This window comes from Crinia signifera, chromosome 19 (assembly GCF_055691185.1).
Source record: "Crinia signifera chromosome 19, ASM5569118v1, whole genome shotgun sequence".
Classification (NCBI taxonomy): domain Eukaryota; kingdom Metazoa; phylum Chordata; class Amphibia; order Anura; family Myobatrachidae; genus Crinia; species Crinia signifera.
The window spans coordinates 10,823,820-10,845,664 of NC_139226.1; the positions used below are offsets into that span (position 1 = coordinate 10,823,820).

At 44.7% G+C, this 21,845-nt stretch overlaps 1 protein-coding gene across 1 annotated transcript in view; it reads right to left on the minus strand.

Annotated features, from left to right (window-relative positions):
• The window catches only part of LOC146042453 (IgGFc-binding protein-like), a 55,239-nt gene that overhangs the window by 30,489 nt on the left and 2,905 nt on the right, over positions 1 to 21,845 (minus strand). Inside the window, exons 3-14 of the mRNA XM_083162444.1 lie at positions 21,215 to 21,555; positions 18,571 to 19,135; positions 15,565 to 16,163; positions 14,610 to 15,143; positions 11,269 to 11,760; positions 9,621 to 10,167; positions 8,442 to 8,647; positions 7,120 to 7,261; positions 5,434 to 6,032; positions 3,745 to 4,321; positions 2,475 to 3,064; positions 924 to 1,470 (exon numbers count right to left, since the gene is read on the minus strand). Of these exons, the coding sequence (XP_083018570.1) occupies positions 924 to 1,470; positions 2,475 to 3,064; positions 3,745 to 4,321; positions 5,434 to 6,032; positions 7,120 to 7,261; positions 8,442 to 8,647; positions 9,621 to 10,167; positions 11,269 to 11,760; positions 14,610 to 15,143; positions 15,565 to 16,163; positions 18,571 to 19,135; positions 21,215 to 21,555 (5,739 nt within the window). The remainder of the gene's footprint in view (positions 1 to 923; positions 1,471 to 2,474; positions 3,065 to 3,744; positions 4,322 to 5,433; positions 6,033 to 7,119; positions 7,262 to 8,441; positions 8,648 to 9,620; positions 10,168 to 11,268; positions 11,761 to 14,609; positions 15,144 to 15,564; positions 16,164 to 18,570; positions 19,136 to 21,214; positions 21,556 to 21,845) is intronic.

A 21,845-nucleotide genomic window follows, 5' to 3' on the forward strand; every position in this document is an offset into this window, starting at 1 on the left:
TAAACTTGAGATAAAGTGGAGATAAATTGGAAGGAGATAACGCACCAGCCAATCAGCTGTGTTTGAAATATGACAGTTGGAAGTTGATTGGCTGGTGCGTTATCTCTTTCCAATTTATCTCCACTTTATCTCAAGTTTATCTCTTCGCAAAGCTTAATACATCTGCCCCAATCTGTGGTATGTATACTTAGTTTCTGGCAATGCTAACTGTTATCCTTGGCTCCAGGGATGCTGTATTCTCTTGCAGTTCTCTGTGAAGCATGGAACCAGCAGCCTGATTCGTTGTGTGCATATTTTGGTGGCTGAGGTCAATGGAGACTGCAGCGACTGCTGGGATAGCAAGGGGGCAGAACAAGTGTTGAGTGCCAAGAAGAAGGCAGGAAAGAGTTGACCTTACTGCCCATTTGTGTATTGATATACAGATGACTCCATCCTGAGATGGCCAACGGAACTCCCTAAGTTAGCAGAAAGCTGAGCTTACCATCCATCAACTTCCATCACCATGCCAAACTACAGTGAAGCTATTTAGGCACAGAGTGGGGATGCCATGGAGATGTCAGGAACATCTCCATGATAAACCACTCTGCAAACTAGGTCTCTACTCTAGGAATAGACCATTGAGTGTTAGACAGGCCACATGGTCTCAATGAGACTTATTATCATGCACGGAGGACTTTTGATTATCTTTTTGTTAATTCTTATGTTGTTGAGAATCAGTCAATAACCTTTATTTATATAACTTAATGTATCAGTGTAACATATTGTGGAAATTTCTATTGAGGACACAACAGTATAAAGTGTAGAGTAAATAAATCTTGCTCTACTAGGACACAACAGTTGACTAAGACAGGATCTAGGCGAAGACCTTATTATATTTAAGTCTAGCTCTGAGCATGATGGCACCAAGGAAAAGTAAAACTCACGGCAAAAACTTGGTGATCTCCATGGCTCCATAACAGCACCAGCATCTTGGCAAACTCTGACATAGGCTTGAAGGATGGGACAAAGATCTCCATTCCCGGAGCACAGATTGCTCACACAGCTTTTCAGGTACGGAGTAGGGTCAAACACATTATGACAGGGTGAGAATGGGCCACTTGGATCCACCAGGATTCCACAGAAGTTTTTACCAGATAATTTTCTCTGTTGAGCTTTGGAGCAGCAAGTTTGGTTGCCTGCATTACAGACTTCGATTGTACTGCAGACCCCATACGATTCACTCCAAGATTCAGCAAATGAAACAACATCGTCGGTGTATGGACTGAGGTCATCATTGGGGTCATCATTGTAGTTTCCACATAGACCACACGTCTGGTTGTGGTAGTTTCCAGGAACGGTGACATGAATGGCATTGTCAGAGGTTATGATTAAGCCAAAGTCAGTTTTGAGGACAATTCCACCACCCTGATAGTCGGCCCGCAGTTTTCCACCCTCAACTTCAAAAGGAAGGTTCCTCAGTATGTCATTCACCTGTGTGACGAAAGATAGGGATAAAGACAACTGAACATATTGCTTTATATTTCATTAAAATAATATTTACTAATGTGCGGGTTTATTGAAGTCTACATGTTGCCCATAGCAAACAATCAGATTCTATTGCACTTGTCATTTAGCACCTTCTAAAAGATAACAGCCAGTCATCTATGGCCAACATCTCTATTTCAGAAAACCCTAGATTTAGTGTGCCTAACTCATATCCAGTTATAGGATGGCCAAGTTGGCCATGGATGCCCCACTACTACTTCCTGTCCAGTGCTGCCTCAGAACTCCATAGCAAACATGCCAATCCTCCTGATCACTCATGCTTATGGTGGGTCAGCTGCTAAGGTGGACTGTGTGTGGGGAAAAGGGACGTGGTATAAGAGGATAGTATCACCGTGGGCCCACCCCACACAAGGGAATGGCTATGATAAAGCAATTCAACACCAAATATCAGGCCCACTTGGGCTCTGTAAGCTAGGGGCGGTGTGAGTGGCTGGATAGGGGTGTGAGATGGATAGAATTTATAAGTTGTTTTCCCAGCATAGGAGATGGCATGGTGGCTGATGTCGTAGACCCAACCCAGAACTCCAGAAAAAGGGGATTAAAAAGGAACTAAGCCCTATAACTTCTCCACTATGTTTATGGTATATGGCACAATTAAGTGACATTGTGGCACAGTGATTACCATTGTCACCGCATTATGCTAGGGTTGGATGTTAAGCATCTCTATGGGGCTTGTGTGCTCTCATCATGTTGTCATGGTTTCCCTGTATTATGGTTTCTTCCCAATGCCCAAACACATAAGTAGAAGGTTTATTGACCTGGTGGAAATTGGCGCTAGTCTGTGCTGCAATAAAATAAGCTGGTCCATAATTGAGGGTCCACCATGTTTCAGGAATTCAGAACTTTTAAGCTTCTCTCAAAAAAAAAAATAGATTGAAAAGAGAACACAAATAACAAGCTGATAAACGTAATATGAAAAATGATCTTACTAGTATTTGATTGTCATCTCCTTGAGAAATGGTGACGGTATAGTTGTAGACCTCCAGCAATATATTCTTATTGGCTGATGCTGTGCTCTCTAGGTTGGTCACTTGGACAAGGAATGGGGTCAATGTGGATTCCTCGGATAGACAGGTCTTCGCCAGAATGTATGAACAGTTTCCAATGAAGTCGTACCCCAAATTATCAAACGTACTGTAGCTTGTTTTCCCCATAGCGGAGCAGGTGGCCGTCCCCACAGGGTTACATCTTTGCACCCCATTCACCACGCTGCACTCTTCATACGGTCTACATGAGGCGGGCTCACAGGTTACGTCCCCACCACTGCTGCAGGTACATTTATTTGCACATGTGTCCTCCGGATAGAAGATCTCCCCAGATTTGTAATACTTCCCCTTATAAATACAGCCGCATTGTGACTTGGGGACGCACTCATCGCCACTCAGAACATAGCCATCGTCACACGCACAGCCTTCTCTGCAATTGACATTGCATTGTGAGGACGTCGTCAAAGACGAGCATGTGGAAGGGCAGCCGCTTACACATATGTTGTATCTGCTGTTGGGAGGACAGGAAATTGCTGCAAAAAAAAGAAAATCAAAAAAATTTTTAGATCTGCAATCAGAATTAAATATTAAACTTTTGAGTATTTTTATTGTATTTTATATTATGCTGATGGAGTGTTTTTTTTAGATTAGCAGTGTGACCGGTAGGTGTATGTGTAGGTCACCAAATAGTCACACAGTGCATGCAACCATGGTGGATATCCACAATAACTGCATCCCCCCTTAACCTGGATATTATGCTCCCCACAACCTAACACTGCTGTACCCCACATTCGTGATGCCGGCATTCAGAATGTCATCACTGGCATCCTCCCCAATATTGGCACTCTGGCAACAGTTTCCTGGCAGTAGACGGTATTGTGACTGCCGGCATTCTCGGACATGTATTCTCAGGCATTTCCAGGGCCCCATCTACTTTTTTTTTTACTTCTCATTTCTCCTTCCCAAATCAAAACACAGAATTATAACAGTCTATTACTTGACAGTGAAGAGATTATGGTGGAATGTTGGAAGCAAACTAGTAGGAAAGTATCAAGGTTAAGGTTACACCAAACGTTGGATAATCCATTAAAGTTTCTTTTGTAAAGCCACCACCAATTATATTGGTTGCGTGGTGGATTATAGAAGATGTTCTATGCATGTCAGGTGCATGACCTCAATGATTGCTTGCAAAGCCAGCAACAATGATACTCACGGCAGATTATGTCAGATCTCCACTCATAGAGATCAGCACCGGCATCCTGACATGAGGCAGTGTAACCGGCCACCAGCCGGCAGATAAGGTCCTGTCTTCCTCCATAGGCACACAGGTCATAGACACAGTCCTGGAAGTAAGGGGTAGGGTCAACTGTGGCCTGGCAATTCCTAAAAGGACCTTTGGGGTCCAGCAGCATACCGCACTCCTTCAGGTTTTTCCTCTGTTGCTTCTCCATAGTGTGCAGATGACTGCAATTGCTTTCAATGGGAATCTGGCACGTATCTGCGTTTTCACCCTCTCGCCAGCTATGACCGAAGAGTGTAACATTAGGCTGCAGGTGGCCGTCCCTGTTGATTAGGTCATCATTGGAATCGTTGTTGTAGTTGCCACACAGACCACAGACTGATCCAGCATAATTAGATGGGAGGGTGACGCCAACCCGCGCTATCCAGTCAAATGTTACACGAATACCAACGCTGGTCTGAATTATACACTGGATTCCAGCCTGGGATATAGAGATACTGCCAGATTTCAGCTTCAGTGCTACTGGCAGGTTAGTTTTTAAACCATCCACCTGTAAAGACAACAAGAATCTAAGTAGCATAAAGAAAACGTCAATGTTCAACTCTTACAATATTATCTCCCTTGTTTAATTCTATTGTAGGGGAGTAACCTTAATTGTATGGGCCCCATGACTCTAAGAACCTTCATGCAGGATTGTGCTGGAATGTGGAGCATCTGCTTCCTGGGAAGGTGCCTCACAAGTTCTTGGGAAGCTTCTTAAGAGACAGGTAGAGTTTGATGCCCGGGCTCACTGATTATGAAATACATACAATCAGAGTGGCCATTCTCCTCCGTCCTTGCAGCTTGCAGCCAGACAGTGAATGATTGGTGGATGGCTGGAGATACCCACCAATCAGAGTGTGGACAGCCTTTTAACTTTTGAAGAAGAGCCACAGGACGCTTGAAATGCATCAGGTTTTCCCAGTGACTCTGCAAAAGCTCCATGAGGGGACTCTGCCCAGTAAAAGACTTTTGGTGCCTTGACAGGGAAGAAGGTAGCATATCTGGAAGGTAACAGTGGCACAGATGTGTGAAGACAGGGTGGCATGGATGGGAAAAGACCCATGATGGTGCAAATGAGGAGACAGAGACTAGTATAAATGGGAGAATGCACAGCAGTAGGCATTGGGGAATATAGCAGCATTGAGGTGTATAGGGGAAGAAAGTGTAGATGCATTGACAACAGACAGAATATTATAGTTTTAGCACATAAAGATGTTTGTGAGAGATGAATGTATATTCTGAATGAGATGGATCTAAGGAGTGAGGATGTGGTCACCCAGTGGGGTTGTTGTGGTGGGAGTAACAGAGTGGGAAGAGTTGTGGGCACTGAGTGGGATGAGTTGTGGGCACTGAGTGGGATGATGTGCCACATAACTACTCAGACCTTTAGCTGCATAGACTGCATGTGTGTATCCCAATGAGTACACAATTATGTGAATAAGCTGACTCAGACTTAATCGTAATTTAGGTGTTTTTTTTTTTTTTAGTTTGAATGGGAGATATTCTATATTTTGTGAAATTTTAGAAGCTTAATGGGACTTGTGAAACCATAAGGTCTTTTATCTAGGAATATAATATTGGTCTACCAAAGTTACACACTTGCTCCGAATTTGAACTTACCAAAACGACACCTGGATATTCTCGAAGGACCTGGATTTCTCTTCCAAAGACCCTGAATGTAACAGCGGTGCTGTAGGAGACTAAAAGGCTTCCTTGATTCTCATTGCGCACAATGACCTGGAAGTCGGTTAAATAACTCTTCGGTTTACAGAGACCAGAGAGCAGGTACTGGCAAACTCCCTGAAAGTCATAGTGAAGGTTATCGAATGTGATGTAGTGAGGGTCTCCAGAGCTGGAACACGTGCTGGATGTGGTTACATAACAGTCCAGTATACCATCTTGTACAAAACATCGCTGTCCGCTTCCACACTTGCTCTTGCTACATTGAACTGTACGAGTGTCTGGATTGCAGATGCACTTGTTAGTGCAAACAGCGTCATCCCAGAAAGTGGCGCTCGGAGGATAAGAATGTCCTTTGTAGGTGCAGCCACAGTTTTCTTGCGGTTGGCATGTTCCTTCAATCAATACATATCCGGGAATACACTCGCAGGTTTCTATTGGGGGTTGCGTGCATTTGGTTGGAGCTTCTGGATCATGGCACGTGGCTGGACAAGCGCTTCCCATTTGGTTATGAGTGCTGTTATCGGGGCATTTAATCGCTGATAAAATATATGAACAAATGAATTAGATTCACACACATATACCTCATTCTCAATATTTGCCTGTCGGTCACTGTATGCAGGTAGCAATACCAGATACCTTCAGTTGTATTAAGATTAATTAGCTGTTATTGCAAGGTCACTTTGGAGCTGAAACACACCTCTAATAAGATGACAGCACATATTTGACAAAGTACAGATGGTGGCCATCTTGGGTGAGTAGTGAAGTCTCCCTGAAGCAGCCCACATGGATTACATACAGTTATTCATCTTTAAGTACTTGCAGCTCAATGGGACTTTCTTGGTGGCAATGGGTGGCAACGGGGCACTCACACAAAGAATCATTTGCATATGGAAAGATCAATTCACTTTTACTGAGATCTTATGCACAAAGAACGGGGTCAACATAAATTTAGGTTGTGACCAGCAGGGGAATGCCCAACTATGATGGGGGGGATTCTGCCAATGGTCCGGCTCACAGGCATGATTCCCAGTAGGCCGATGTACCATTGACTTCGCTTGTCAGCCAGTGTCTTTTACTTTTAGGCTGTGGCCCTGCCCAAAGTAGTGGCCCTATCCTCCTGTCTCTCACACATACAACCTTTGGTGGTGCAGAGCACAGTAACCAATGCTGCAAATACACATCTGAAGGAGGGTGCCCATCTATATCCATTGTGACATCTGTTAATGGGACAGGAGTGGGTGCTATCTGGGGGGTGTAACATTGCCTGGGGTGTTTATGGGCTGCACTGGGGGAGGGGTGGGGATATTTGTGATATTCTGGGGATTATGCTAATTAGTTGCTTTTATGCTTGATGGAGGTTTTGGGGTCTATGTTCAGTCTCAGTGGGGAGAGGTGGGATATAATGTGAAGGTTTGTGCTCTGTCTCAGCAGCTTAAAGATCTGGGGGCCACTAGACTTCCAACCATAGGATTTTCACAGCTATGGCTCCGACAACAGAGAGGTGGTATAACCTCAGTGGTTCCCACCCCTCTCTCTTGTCCTCAAGGCTCCGACAACAGGCCCAAGAGCCAGCGCAACAGCGCCCACCTCCGAATGAGCCAGTTTTGAGTTCAGTCTACTTACGTGGCTTAACACATTGAACTTTTCCATCTTGGATGCCGCAGACCTGATCAGAATTACAGCTGTTGGGTTGGCAGTCCATCACTTGGTGCCGGGTACAAGTGCAGGTCTGGCTGCAGTCCTCGGACATTACTGTTTCCTTTATCTGCCAAGAAAAATAGATGCTGATATCTGCATTATACAGTGGGGCTTTCCCAAGGAAAGTTACAGCATCAGTTACTTATCCTATTGTTTTTCGTTCGTCCACCCACCTATTTTTAGTATGTTAACTCTTATGAGTAGGGTCCTCCTTCCTCACGTACTCACCCTACCTCTTTACCTCACCTGTGCTCCTGCCCTGTTCTTCCCTTCCTCTACTTCATCTTCAGTCTCCTCGACAATTTTGACACCTACTTCTGAACTGATGCTGATTTTAGTTCTACCAGCTATACCCCTATTTGTACTGTATTTTTCAACACACCCTGTACGTTACCTTGTCATTTGTTTTTTGTTTGCTATGTACGGCGCTGCGGACACTTTACGGAGCCTTATAAATAAACGTACTACTACTACAGCATCAGGAAAGAAATACTGACTTTCCCCATATTACACATAGCCAGAAGCATAAATATAATTAATGTACACTACCCCTCCCACTGGAAAAACTTTGGGCCGACTCGATGTACACCTATCATATGTGTGCATGAAAGCTTGACTACACTAGGGGGTTATTCCGCCCTGCGAGTGGTGGTACGCCCACCCCCCCCTTTGCATGCCGGGTTTGTTCGCCTGGCATACCAATGGATGTTTAAGATAAACGTTCATTCGCAGGCAAGGGGGAACCTCCCACATCTTTCCATGATCGCCGACCATGGAAAGATGTGGCCATGTGCACGCATTTCAAAAGTGACTCTCAGGTCACTCAGTTGTGCGTACACATTCGGGAGGAAATGGGCAGGCAGCTGACACACGGTGCCACCCCGGCACCCATGTCACCGGATGATTAACATGGGAATGCCCTTATTTAGCTTCATGTGGGAATTTTCAGAAACCATAAAACGCAGACTTTGTCAATCTGCGCATGTGCGCATGCACAGCCTTTTATACTGTGGCTGCATTGTCAAAATATTTGTTGTGAATGCATTGTGGGTAGGGACCCAACATGCGGGGTGGCTTTGCCTGTGCTGCCCACCCCTCCCAGGCTACTGCCTGCAGTTGTAATTTGCTCATTTGCAACTGAAGTTGAATCACAACCTAAGCAGGGAGTCTTTGTACTCTTCCCCAATACAATTTTTATGTAATTTTTTTATTTTTATTTACTTCATCGGCCCACTCAGTCCATTTACCATGTAGAATGATCCATTTAGGCTGCAGCGGTTACAAATGTCGGCGGTCACACAGAGATTGTTCTGGAAGAAGTAGCCTTCGTCGCACTGGCAGCCCTCTGTGCAGGTCTTCGGGCAGACGGTGATGTCATAGAGGGAGGAGCAGCTGGTGGTGCAGACGTCTGCGCAGAACTCATAGTGACTGTTATCCGCTGAGCAGGAGTAGGCTAGAGAGTCAGGAAGGAAAAAAGGTTAGTGGAGAACATGCAACCGCTTACTTCATACATTCAAAAATGTTTTAGGAATAGTAATTGCAGCAAAAGACTGATTTCAGCAACTCCTCCACATCCTGTCTTTACAAGGTTAGATAAGTCCCCCTGAGGGGATTTGGGGATATTTATGTAGAAAACAAAAACAGAATTGTTCCTTATTATTATATATCGTGTCAGTGTGATGCAATATATAGCTTAATTAGGAAACAATCCATGTATACTTACTTTTTGGCTTCCGCAATGCTGTATTCTCCTGTGGTCCACTTTTAAGCGTGGAGCCAGCAGCCAGGTCTGTTTTGCACTTTTGGTGGCACCTGAAGTCAGGGGAGGCTGAGGTGGCTTGTGGGATCGCAAGGGGCAGAACAAGTGTCGGGTGGCAGGCAGAGACCAGGGAAACATTGAGCCTTCTGGCCATTCTGGCATTGTTGTTCTGATTACTCCATCCTAAGATGGCCATCTGAACTCCCTGGAGTAGCAGAACAATTAGCTTTGCATCCTTTATTGGATTTCTCTCACCATACAAAAGTATAGTGCAGATATTCAGCCACAGAGCGAGGTTCCACTGGAGAAGTCAGGATCTTCTCCAGGGAAACCCACTCTTTGGATAGCACTAAGAGGAGAAACCCAGGCTTTTTTCTCTGCTCTGTAAATAGAACCTTAAATGGTGGACAGGCCACATTTAACACTTGTTATCATCATAATCCTTAATCTTGTTGAGAACTATTCTAGAACCTGTACTTCAATAACCTACCTTTGTTTAAAGTAAGTATCTTCTACTTGAGAAGCATCAGTAGAACAACAGTATAATGTGTACAGTAAATAAGTAAACAGGACACAACAGTTGACTAAGACAGGATCTAGGCGAAGACCATATTATATTTAAGTCTAGCTCTGAGATTCATGACCACCAAGAAAAAGTAGAACTCACGGCAAAAACTCGGTGATCTCCATGGCTCCATAACCGCACCAGCATCTTGGCAAACTTTGACGTAGGCTTGAAGGATGGGACAAAGATCTCCATTTCCAGAGCACAGATTGCTCACACAGCTCTTCAGGTATGGAGTAGGGTCAAACACTTTGTGACAGGGTGAGAATGGGCCACTTGGATCCACAAGGATTCCACAGAAGGTTTTTCCAGATAATTTTTTTTGTTGAGCTTTGGGGCAGCAAGTTTGGTTCCTTGCATTACAGACTTCGGTTGTACTGCAGACCTCATATGATTGACTCCAAGATTCGGCAAATGAGACAACATCGTCGGTGTATGGACTGAGGTCATCATTGCGGTCATCATTGTAGTTTCCACATAGACCACACGTCTGGTTGTGGTAGTTCCCAGGCACGGTGACATGAATGGCATTGTCAGAGGTGATGATTAAGCCAAAGTCAGTTTTAAGAACAATTCCTCCACCCTGATAGTCAGCCCGTAGTCTTCCAGCCTCAACTTCAAAAGGAAGGCTCCTCATTATGTTATTGACCTGTGTGAAGAAAGATATGAATAAAAAAACAACTGATCGATTTTGAATACAAATAATGGTTTTCCAGTACATGTCATTTTATGTATATCATGGCAGTGTGGAATGGTTTTATGCTATAGAGTTAGAAGGATATTTTTATATATATCCAAATTATGTTTCTACTGTAAATCTTCTTCACTATCCAAGGCTCATTTTTTATATTTAGTCATTTTTTAAAGTTGATACTTAGGAAAAGGGACATGAGGCTACAAAGCAGTGGAGGCTGAGGACAGCTTTAAGAGTATATGTACTAAATGCAGGTTTATAGAAGTCTATATGTTGCCCATAGCAACCAATCAGATTCTACTTATAACTTTTCAAGTACCCTCTAAAGGATAATAGCTACAATCTGATTGGATTGAGTAGCTGGATCAGGATGTGAGATGGAATGGAATTTATTCTCTGGTTTTGTAGCATAGGAGATGGCATGGTGGTTTATGTCTTGGACTCCAGAATAAGGAGATAGAAAAAGGAACAAAGCCCTACAACTTCTGCACTAGATGTTTGGTTTAAGGCACAAATAAGTGACATGGTGGCACAGTAATTACCATTGTCACCTCATTGTGCTATGGTTGGATGTTAAGCATTTCTATAGGGCTTCCCTTCCTCTACTTCATCTTCAGTCTCCTCGACAATTTTGACACCTACTTCAGAACTGATGCTGATTTTAGTTCTACCAGCTATACCCCTATTTATACTGTATTTTTCAACACACCCTGTATGTTACCTTGTAATTTGTTTTTTGTTTGCTATGTACGGCCCTGCGGACACTTTGCGGCGCCTTATAAATAAACTTACTACTACTACTAGGGCTTGTGTGCTCTCATCATTTTGTTATGGTTTCCCCCATCTTATAGTTTCTTCCCAATGTCCAAAGACAAAACTGTGAGGTTAATTGACGTGGTAGAATTTAGCCCTAGTCTGTGCTGCAATAAAATGATCTGGTCTATCATTGAGAGTCCAGCACAATTCAAGAATTCAGAACCTTTAAGCTCCTATCAAATAATTCTGATTAAATAGATACCACAAAGTACAAGCTGATAAAATGATAAATTATCTTACTAGGATTTGATTGTCATCTCCTTGAGAAATGGTGACAGTATAGTTGTAGACCTCCAGCAATATATTCTTATTGGCTGATACCGTGCTCTCTGGGTTGGTTACTTGGACAAGGAATGGAGTCAATGTGGATCCCTCGGATAGACAGGTCTTCGCCAAAATGTACGAACAGTTTCCAATGAAGTCGTATCCCAAATTATCAAATGTACTGTAGCTTGTTTTCCCCATAGCGGAGCATGTGGCCGACCCCACAGGGTTACATCTTTGCACCCCATTCACAACGCTGCACTCTTCATACGGTCTACACAAGGCGGGCTCACAGGTTACGATCCCACCACTGCTGCAGGTACATTTATTCGCACATGTGTCTTCCGGATAGAAGATCTCCCCAGATTTGTAATACCTCTCGGCGTAAATACAGCCGCACTCGGACACGGGGACACACTCGCTGCCACTGAGAACATAGCCATCGTCACACGCACAGCCTTCCCTGCACTGAACATTGCATTGTGAGGACATCGTTAAAGAGTGACATGTGGAAGGGCAGCCGCTTACACATATGCCGTATCTGCTGTTGGGAGGACAGGAAATCGCTGCAAAATAACCCCCCCCCCAAAAAAAAAATTATTTGCAATCAAAATGAAATTACATAACTTTTACAGTAATTTTTTTAAATTTTAAAATATATACGAATGAAGGTGGTTTTTCTTACGGGCGGTTATGACAAACTCTCTATCGCAAACTCTGAAATGGGGGATGAGGAGGTGGCGGTGGCACGAGAGGGGTCCCTGCCCGACCAACCCAACCCTTAGAGGCAATCCTTATCATGAAGTTACAGATCTGATAGAGGATGTTGACCTTGGAGACCCGCTGTGGATATAGGTACGACCCTCTCCCCCGGATTTTCAATGGACAGCGAGAGCTCAACAGATGTTGCCAGAACCACAATGCTTTCAAAGGCCCAGGTCCCTCTCTCAGGGCAAACCCATTCCAGAGCACCCTGCCCTTCACAAATAAGAGAGAACTCTCCCTGGGGTGCCACACTTCTCTGGTATCAAACTCTGAGGGGCCCATTTATCAATGATCACTTATTTAGTGCTATATGGGCGTCATATTATGCCCAGAATCATATTGCACTAAAGAGGAAAAAGAGACAGAGTACCAAGCAAATGGCGGTTAGGAGCAGATTGAAGGGTACTTTATCTCTCTCCACATTATCTCTCTCCAAGCTTTGATATATCGCTCCTTTAATCATGTACGTTGGACGCCATACTATGACAGATATTGCAGGCTGCCTTACATGTCAGGTTCCTTCCCATGGTGCATTGGAGCTTTGTGCCGGCGCACAATCTGCTGCAGTTGTCTCTCTCCCCCACTCAGCACGCAGCACTAACTGGCATGTGCTGAGCGGGGGTGAGAGGCTGTACTGCTGCAGCAGCCTCTGCTCTCCACCACCAATGCCTGGTCTCTGCAGTGATGGAGGGGGACGTGGAACCCAGGGCCCCTCCAACAGACCCGGGCCCAGGTAAAAACTAACCGCTCCCCCGCTCTCGATGGCACTGAATACAACATAATAAACAAACTCCCTTAAGTAGACCCTTAACCCCTTGAATGATGGGTTTTCAGAAGGCAGCAGCTGCCCTGGCTTCTGCTCAGAAGTGCTCAGGTGTATGGGCACACCATTTCTTTACAGTAGCATGGCAGGAAATTTCTCGGGAGAGCCAACTCCTGCAGCGCAGCTTAGCCTGAGAAATTTCCGACCATAACACCGAAGGGGTTAAAGGCCTATAAGGGTCCATTAAATGAAAAACATTTTCACTTTACAAAACTTTTGAGAATTGCATGAGCATAATCTTTCAGATGGGCCTTAAGACTTAGGGGGGTATTCAATGTGAGGGTCACGGCAGTCGAGCTTGTTTGACCGCCGTGACCCAGTCCCATTCTCGGTCAGCTCGACTGAGAACATGCAGGCGGGATTCAATGTCCTGCCCGCAGTGGGATGAGAAGGGGGGCGTGGCAGCGAGTTTCGGGCGGGAAGAGGCGAGCTGAAGCCAGCAACTCGTCACTTCCCAGCCGTTCTAGGCAAAACAAGCCAGACAGCTTGTGATGTCGGGCTTGTTCTGCCGAGATACCCTGCTCAATGCTGTCGGGGAAGACGGCATTGAATATGGCCCGGCGGGCATCTCCCCGACAGGAGATGTTAGTCGGTGATTGAATACCCCCCTTAGTCATTCAAAAATGAATTTAATGATAGACACTGAACTGAGATAAATAACATTTTGTGTCTCTTTGTTCACTCAGAGAACAATGATCCATATAAAGTTGTTGTTTAATTCATCCCCTAACATCACCAGCTGCGTCTATGTCCTCCTCTCTTGCCACATCCGCTCCTGTGACTTTATTCAGCTGTTGCTATAAAACCCTACACTGCTGGATATCTGTGTGTAAGTATGTGGTAGTAGTAAGACCACACTGTCCATAGATGCAGAAATACTGCTTGTTATGTGTTAAGATGCCACCATCAGTCGTCCCATCAAAAAATTCCATCTCAATAGCAGAAGCAGGTTATGGGCCTCCTATGTGAACAGTGCTGTGTTCATGAATGCAACCATTAGCAGCAACAAACTCACACTAAATACAAAGTCTCAGTTAGAGATGTGCGGTTCAGTTCTTCAGAAATCCGAATCCACCTTTGTGGGTCCAACAAACCATTCCTTCCCTGCCTGTAGGTCATCCAAAATCGTGACACCTAGATCCCTTTCCTCCTCATTAGTTACAGAGCCATTAATAATAGATTTAGCCTTTGGGGTTGGGAGACCCAAGTCCATAAGTTTGTATTTGGCATGAAACTGTAGCCGAGTCTACCTAGATCCTAAATCATTTGTTCTACCCCTTCCAGTATGTCTACTCTAATGCCAGGGCCAGATTAAGGGCATAGTGGGCCATGAGATGAATGTGTTCAAGGGCCTACTATGAGAAGTAAAGGAGATGTGGCCAATGCCATGTAGGGAGGTAGAACCCATACATTATAAGCCCCAATATCTTCATAAATACATAGATACAAATGTACAAAAAATGTATAATATTGTACAATAGGAATGCAATTTTACTACTTAGAATTTATGGCCAACCAGGTGGCCAGCCAAATATTGGATAATCCACTAAAGGTTCCTGTACATAGCCAACACCAATTATATTGGTGGTGTGGTGTGGCTATTATACAGTAGGTGATGGTCTTCCTTAAGCCCACATGTGCATGACCTCAATGATTGCTTGCAAACCCAGCATTAATGATACTCACGGCAGAGTATGTCAGATCTCCACTCGTAGAGGTCAACTCCAACTTCTTGACATGAAGCAGTGTAACCGGCCACCAGCCGACAGATGAGGTCCTGTCTTTCTCCATAGGCACATATGTCATAGACACAGTCCTGGAAGTAAGGGGTAGGGTCAACTTTGGCCTGGCAATTTCTAAAAGGACCTTTGGGGTCCAGCAGCATACCGCACCCCTTCAGGTTTTTCATCTGTTGCTTCTTCATAGTAAGCAAATTACTGCAGTTGCTTTCCTTAGGAATCTGGCACGTATCCGCGTTTTCACCCTCTCGCCAGCTATGACCGAAGAGTGTAACATTAGGCTGCAGGAGACCATCCCTGTTGATGAGGTCATCATTGGAATTGTTGTTGTAGTTTCCACACAGACCACAGACTGATCCAATGTAATTAGATGGGAGGGTGACACCAACCCGCGCTTCCCAGTCAAATGTTACACGAATCCCAACGTTGGTCTGAATTATACACTGGATTCCAGCCTGGGATATAGAGATACTGCCAGATGTCAGCTTCAGTGCTACTGGCAGGTTAGATTTCACACCATCCACCTGTAATGACAACAAAAATCTAAGTAGCATAAAGAAAGCGTTTCTTTCAACCTTTCCATGTGTTAACCTTTTATGTGTTCAATTTTGGTCACTGTTGAACTAGTGCATTTTAAGTTATTTTGCCAATGTTGACTTTGTACATGATGATCTTTGGTGTCAACCTGTTGACCATCTACCTAGCCTGTGAGCTAATCCATATCCATAATATGGTCCTATCACACTTGCACCTTCAGTTGCATAACCTTAATGATCATAATTTCATGGTATTATTTTGTTTGATTGGTAGAAATTCTGTATTTTCTGAAATTTTAGATCATATTTGAGAAGCCTTAATGGGACATGTAAAACCATAAGGTCTTTTATCTATGGAATATAATATTGGTCTACAATATTTACACACTTGATCCATATTTGAACTTACCAAAACGACACCTGGATATTCTCGGAGGACTTGGATTTCTCTTCCAAAGACCCTGAATGTAACAGCGGTGCTGTAGGAGACAAAAAGGCTTCCTTGATTCTCATTGCGCACAATGACCTGGAAGTCGGTTAAATAACTCTTCGGTTTACAGAGACCAGAGAGCAGGTACTGGCAAACTCCCTGAAAGTCATAGTGAAGGTTATCGAATGTGATGTAGTGCGGGTCTCCAGAAGCGGAACACGTGCTGGTTGTGGTTGCATAACAGTCCAGGATACCATCTTTTACAAAACATCTTTGTCCGCTCGCACACTTGCTTTTGCTACACTTAACCGTACGAGTGTCTGGATTGCAGACGCATTTCTTAGTGCAAACATCATCATCCCAGAAAGTGGCGCTTGGAGGATAAGAACGTCCTTTGTAGGCGCATCCACAGTTTTCTTGCGGTTGGCATGTTCCCTCAATCAACACAAAGCCTGAAATACACTCGCAGGTTTCTATAGGGGGTTCTGTGCATTTGGTTGGAGCTTCTGGATCTTGGCACGTGGCTGGACAACCGCTTCCTCTTTGGTTATAAGTGCTGTTCCCGGGGCATACCATCGCTGATTAAATATAGGAATAAATCAATCAGTCCTAGGAGATAACACCTAATTTTCAAACCCGCTATGAATCCCTGTTTACCCCAAATTAAAAACAAAATCAGTAGACCAAAGTGATGGAGATAGTAGAGAAGCCAGAGAAGAAAGAAAGGTTTGGGTGAACATAGGGGAAAGTGAAAAAACAAAACAAAAAAACAATGGTGATAAATATAGACAACACGTTTTTTTCAAATGTTTTCTTTGTCCCCCAGTTCTCCTAATACCCCAGGTCTAATATCTGTCTCCCGACCTTCTCATAACTTAAAGCCTGGTCCATAAATAAGCGCAATGCTGATATTTCTAACGTCAATTGATTATCAGTCAACTGCTCATGTCGTGGTAGCTTAGTAAATGTGGCTTATAGTGAGGTTTTTTTTTGCAGCGTTTAATAGTCAGAGACTATTTGGGGGATAACAAGCAGTTTGGCAAAAACATGTGAGCATCGCAACCATTTTTGGGTCATGTCTTAGTCTACAGGAAGTCGACTATAGTAGGATCACAGCTGCGAATGGATAAGTACATCTTTGAATTAGGCTCTTATGGGTAAATTTACTAAGATGGGAGTTCTACTTCAGATGTGATGTTGCCATGGGCAACCAATCAGATCATATCTATTATTTTCTAGAAGTTGCTAAATAAATAAGAAGTGGATTCTGATTGGTTGCCCAACGCAACATCCTATGTGAAACACGGATGGAGCTGCTCACATTAGAGCGGCTCCCGGCCTGACTATTGCCATGCGCCATCCTGCGCTGTATGCCAGAATAGGGTGCGCTCACAAGACCCATTCTTGTCAATGGGACACTCTAGCGTGTGAGACGCTCGCGCGTCTCCATCCTCTTCCACCAACACTTGCCAGGGTACTTGTGTATTATCTGGGCGCCCGATTTTATCATTGCATGCCACTACTTAAGGCATGCGATGCAATGCAATTTTTCATTGTAAAGACCAGATTTTTAATTGTATAGTCACCCATGGGTGATTTCATACCCCCACTATCCAACTACGCATGGAGTTGATTTTATATAGTGTGGCGAGTGCAGCGAGCCCGAAGTGAGCATAGCGAGGGGGCGCGGATTACTTTACATGTATTCTGCGTCCCCTCGCAGGGCTCGGTGGCTCGCTGCGCTCGCCACACTATATAAAATCAACTCCATGCGTAGTTGGATAGTGGGGGTTTAAGATGATGTACAGCAGATCCAGAGCTAGATTAAAGGGGGTTATATTACATCAAGCTCCCCTGTTAGAGCCCCCGTCAAGCCATACACTAAATCGGATTTGAGAGACTTAAAGCAGCTTGTCTCCATGTCTGCACTGTCCGGGTCCACCCACGTGGCACGATATGTGCACGCACTGCTGTTGCTCCTTCCTGCATGACACAGGCACCAGCAGAGCAGCCACGTGGAACTGAGCAGCCACGTGGATCCCCAGCAGCAGCAAGTGATGGCCATCGTTGCCTTTGCAATCGATGGTTGCCATTGATGGCAAAAGTGCAACTGGCCATAAATAGTGTATAACTATGCAATGGATGACAATTGATGTTTTTACATATCGATGGTCATCCATTTTCATTGACTGATTGGCCTGTGGGCCAGTCAAAATATGAGGTGGGGCTTCTCAGGTGTCCTGGAACCTGGGGAAAAAAGCTAAAATAAACTATTCGTTGAAGCTTGACATTAGTGGTGGGAAACTCTCTGGTTCTCCCCCATTGATGTAAAAACTATTCAACATCGACCACAAACCATCGATCATTTCTAATCACCGATGGTCAATGGCCATCCCTAGCAGCATCTCTGTCCCCACATGGACCCTGACCTTGCAGTGATTGATCTCCTATCCTCTGTAGGATATTGCTGCGTGTGTGTGTGTGTGTGTGTGTGTGTGTGTGTGTGTGTGTGTGTGTGTGTGTGTATGTATGTATGTATGTATGCAGTAATTTTTTCTTTTCAGTGCCTCCCATCACCAATTGTGGTGCTCATGGCTGACAAAATAGGCATCCAACCCCCTCCCATACCGAGATGCGTTGCTTCACTTATGTGACCTCATATACAGTATCATGACATCACATATAGATGGGGCATCCCGGACCTGTAGGAACAAATCACAGAGGACCGATGTACAGGGAAGACTTGTTTCTGAGAAGTCCTCTCGGCACATTGACCAGCTGTTGTTGCAGAATTGCCTGGCACAATTCTATGGGAATTGGCGCTATAATCCAGAAGTTGGCCCACCTCTCTGTCCAGGCCTGGCAGTCCCTTCCTGATGGCAGCCCTGATATTCAGTACCACTCTTCAACACATCATCACCGTATCACTGTTCTATACCTTCAACTAAAGCTCATTGTGACACTGTCACAGAGGAGACTACTCACGGCATCCTGTTGCGTTCCTCCAGTCGCCAACCTGTATACCTTCTCTGGCACATGAATCGCTGTAAGCTTTCAAAGTCTGGCATAGAATCTGGTTGAAGCCTTGGTTTAGGCACAGGTCATAGACACAGTTATCCTTGAAGACCACGGAGTCAATTTTGTCATGACACACTTTGAAAGGGCCGTCAAGCCTCCTGAGGATGCCGCAGTTCTGACTATTTCCATACAGCAACTTTTGGTCGGGGCTGCAAGTGACGCATGGACCATTGCAGTCATCCCAGCAAGACGGGTCACTGTCATTTAGCTTCCAAAGTTTTCCATATTCTATAGAACTCAAAGACACGCCCTCATTACTGAGGTCATCGTTTTGGTTGTCATTATAATTGCCACACAGACCGCAAACACTGTTGTAGTAACTGCCGGGAATGGTGATTTTCAGGAGAATGTCCCAGTCATAGAAGATTTTTAGTTTAAAATCTGTAAGAAGTATCAAAGCGGTCCCACTCTGAGACACAGTCAGCTTCCCATCTAACAGCTGCACTGGAAGCTGGGACCTTTGGTTATTGACCTGCACAATAAAAATCAGAAAAATATACATTATAATTGGGGAAACAATTGAACCAATATTTCTGCAACTTTTTACAATAATTCAAACATCAATAAAATAAACTTGTCACTCATTGTTGCTAATACAAACAAAGCAAAATTAAATTGTAATAGTCTTCATGCACTTGTGCGATCGGGTGCGACGCGACACCGAGATGCAATTTCCCTCACAGACGATCACATCTCAAGTCCTTTTTTCCAGCTCCTGATGTTTCATGCCAGCTGTGATGACACATCGGGTGCTGGAAGAGGGTTGGCGGGCGGCGGTGCAGCAGAGCTGGCGGTGGGCAGCAGAAGGGGTGGAGGGTGGCAGGAGAGAGCTCAACCAATCAGAGGGCCACTCAGACTTTTGGAAAAAAAATTCCAACTCTGCCGTACGCCTCCAGCTCTGCTGTCTACCGCCGACCTGCCAGACCTCCCGATGCCCACCATAAGCTTTGCTACACCGTTGCCCGCCACAGATCTTAATGCGAGGGATTGCATGAGGTTAAAAAACAAATGCAACCACACCTGCAATGCAATAAATATTATGTGCAGCACTTAATATCTATCGATGCGAGATTCGACCGGCGGGCCTGTGCATCTCGTTGGGTGACACATGGCTCAATGCAATGCGTGAACCCTCTGCCGTGCAATCCCGCCCATGTCCTAAAGGCCACCCGTATTAAATCAATATCAGCAGCCACCTCATTGGCCAATGTGTCCACAGTATCAGATTTTGGGTGGGGTGTATTCAAGATGAAATCTAAATTGCAGTGTAAGAATAAAGCAGCCACTGAAATGGAATAACTCACCCAAATCTAACTCTCTCCGCACTTGTTACATCTGCCCCTCCTGCAGTGCAGCATGGTTTTGCCCAGTCTTTTTTTTTGGTACTCTTTACCTAGAAGGGCGCCCATCGCGGGCATCGCATGTACATCGCATGCCAATATAATGGCATACGATGCGACCGATGCGATGCCCACGATTTTACATATAAATACATGTTAAAATGTAAATCGCGTCGGTCGCATCGCATGCGACCAAAAAATCGCATGCGATGCGACCGACGCGATTACCGCGATTTCTCATAGGGAACAATGTTAAATGTCCCAATTGACCCGATTTTCCATAGGGAACAATGTTAAATGGCCAAATAGGCACCCTGAAGTGTGAAATGGCCCCCCCAATTGTTAACGCCACCCCACGATCAACGCCAACCCGAAGCGTGGTGAGCGCAGCGGTACGCGTCCTACGACCTTTTCATACCCCCACTATCCACGTCGGCGTGGAGTTGAGAATAGTTTTTTGGTCGCATGCGATGCGACCGACGCGATTTTTCACCTTGCGATGCCTAAGATCAAAATCGTGGGCGCCCTTTTAGGTAAAGAGTACTTTTTTTTTCCTTTACAAGCAATGCCAACAGAACCGAAGTGTGGAGGCACCACCAGAGGCAATAAAGTATTTACACACAGAGCAGGGGCAGGATTTCAAGGGGGTGGAGGGTCTAAATGTTTGATTTTAGGATGACTGTCACCCATGTTCTTTGTGGAAGCCCATGAAGGATACACAATAGGCATGTAACGAACTATGTCCCCAAACAAAGTGAAGCCTGTGTCATAAAGTACATCAGACATATGCAGCCCAATGATGACGGCAAGCAACTTACCAGATTCCATCTCTGTCTAGGTCGACAGTCAATCGGTCAACATCATATGGACGATACCCATATGATTGACATGGACAAAAAGTCAACACCATGAAAAGGTCAATTTGGCCACGGCCAAATTGACGAAATTAGCCAGGTACGAAACACATGGCTAATTCTATTGGTGTTGAAGTGTCACATGGACACGTCATCAGGTACGAAACACATGGCTAATTCTATTGGTGTTGAAGTTTCACATGGACACGTCATCAGGTACGAAACACATGGCTAATTCTATTGGTGTTGAAGATGTCACATGGACACGTGTGTCGAGGTAATTCACTGTAAATTATAGCAATTCAGTAAGAAAAACAGTTGTTCCATCATTTAGTTTCCGTCACATAAGACACTCACCCGCACCACACCGTATTCAGACCGGACGGCAGTGATATTAAATCCGTACACCTGGATGTTGACCGATTTGAGGTAAGATACACTAGAAGTGGCTCTGTTTTCATTCGTGGTCTCAATATTAAAGTCTGGAAGGTCTAGATCGGGGCTGCAGGTTTTCGACACTGTGTATGAGCAGGTGCCCTGGAAATCGTAGTTCTTTCCATCGAAAGTGTGGTAGTGAGGGTCTCCCCATGCCCAGCACGTGGCCTCGGAGTTGGATTGGCAAACAGCTTTGCCCTGAACAATCTTACACGCTTCTTTCTTGTTGCAATTGACTTGGCTACATGAGGGTCGGGTGGAGCCTGTAGAAATGGTTAAAAGTTAACAAAGAGGCAAATTCTGTATTGCCTCTGTATTGCAGTGGATAAAATGAGGAGAAACCTAATAATAACTGGGTCAGATTTGGGTTATTTGTGCAATGTGAAAGGGGTCACATCACATAAATAACTCAAATCCGACCCAGGTTGATGTGTGGTGTGAAAGGGCCTTCTGAAAACACCCCGGATTCACTAACCTGGCATTCAGGTTTAACCCAGGTTAAAGAAGGGTTAATCCCGGGTCGGACTGGGTTGCTGTGGAGTGTGAGTGGGTT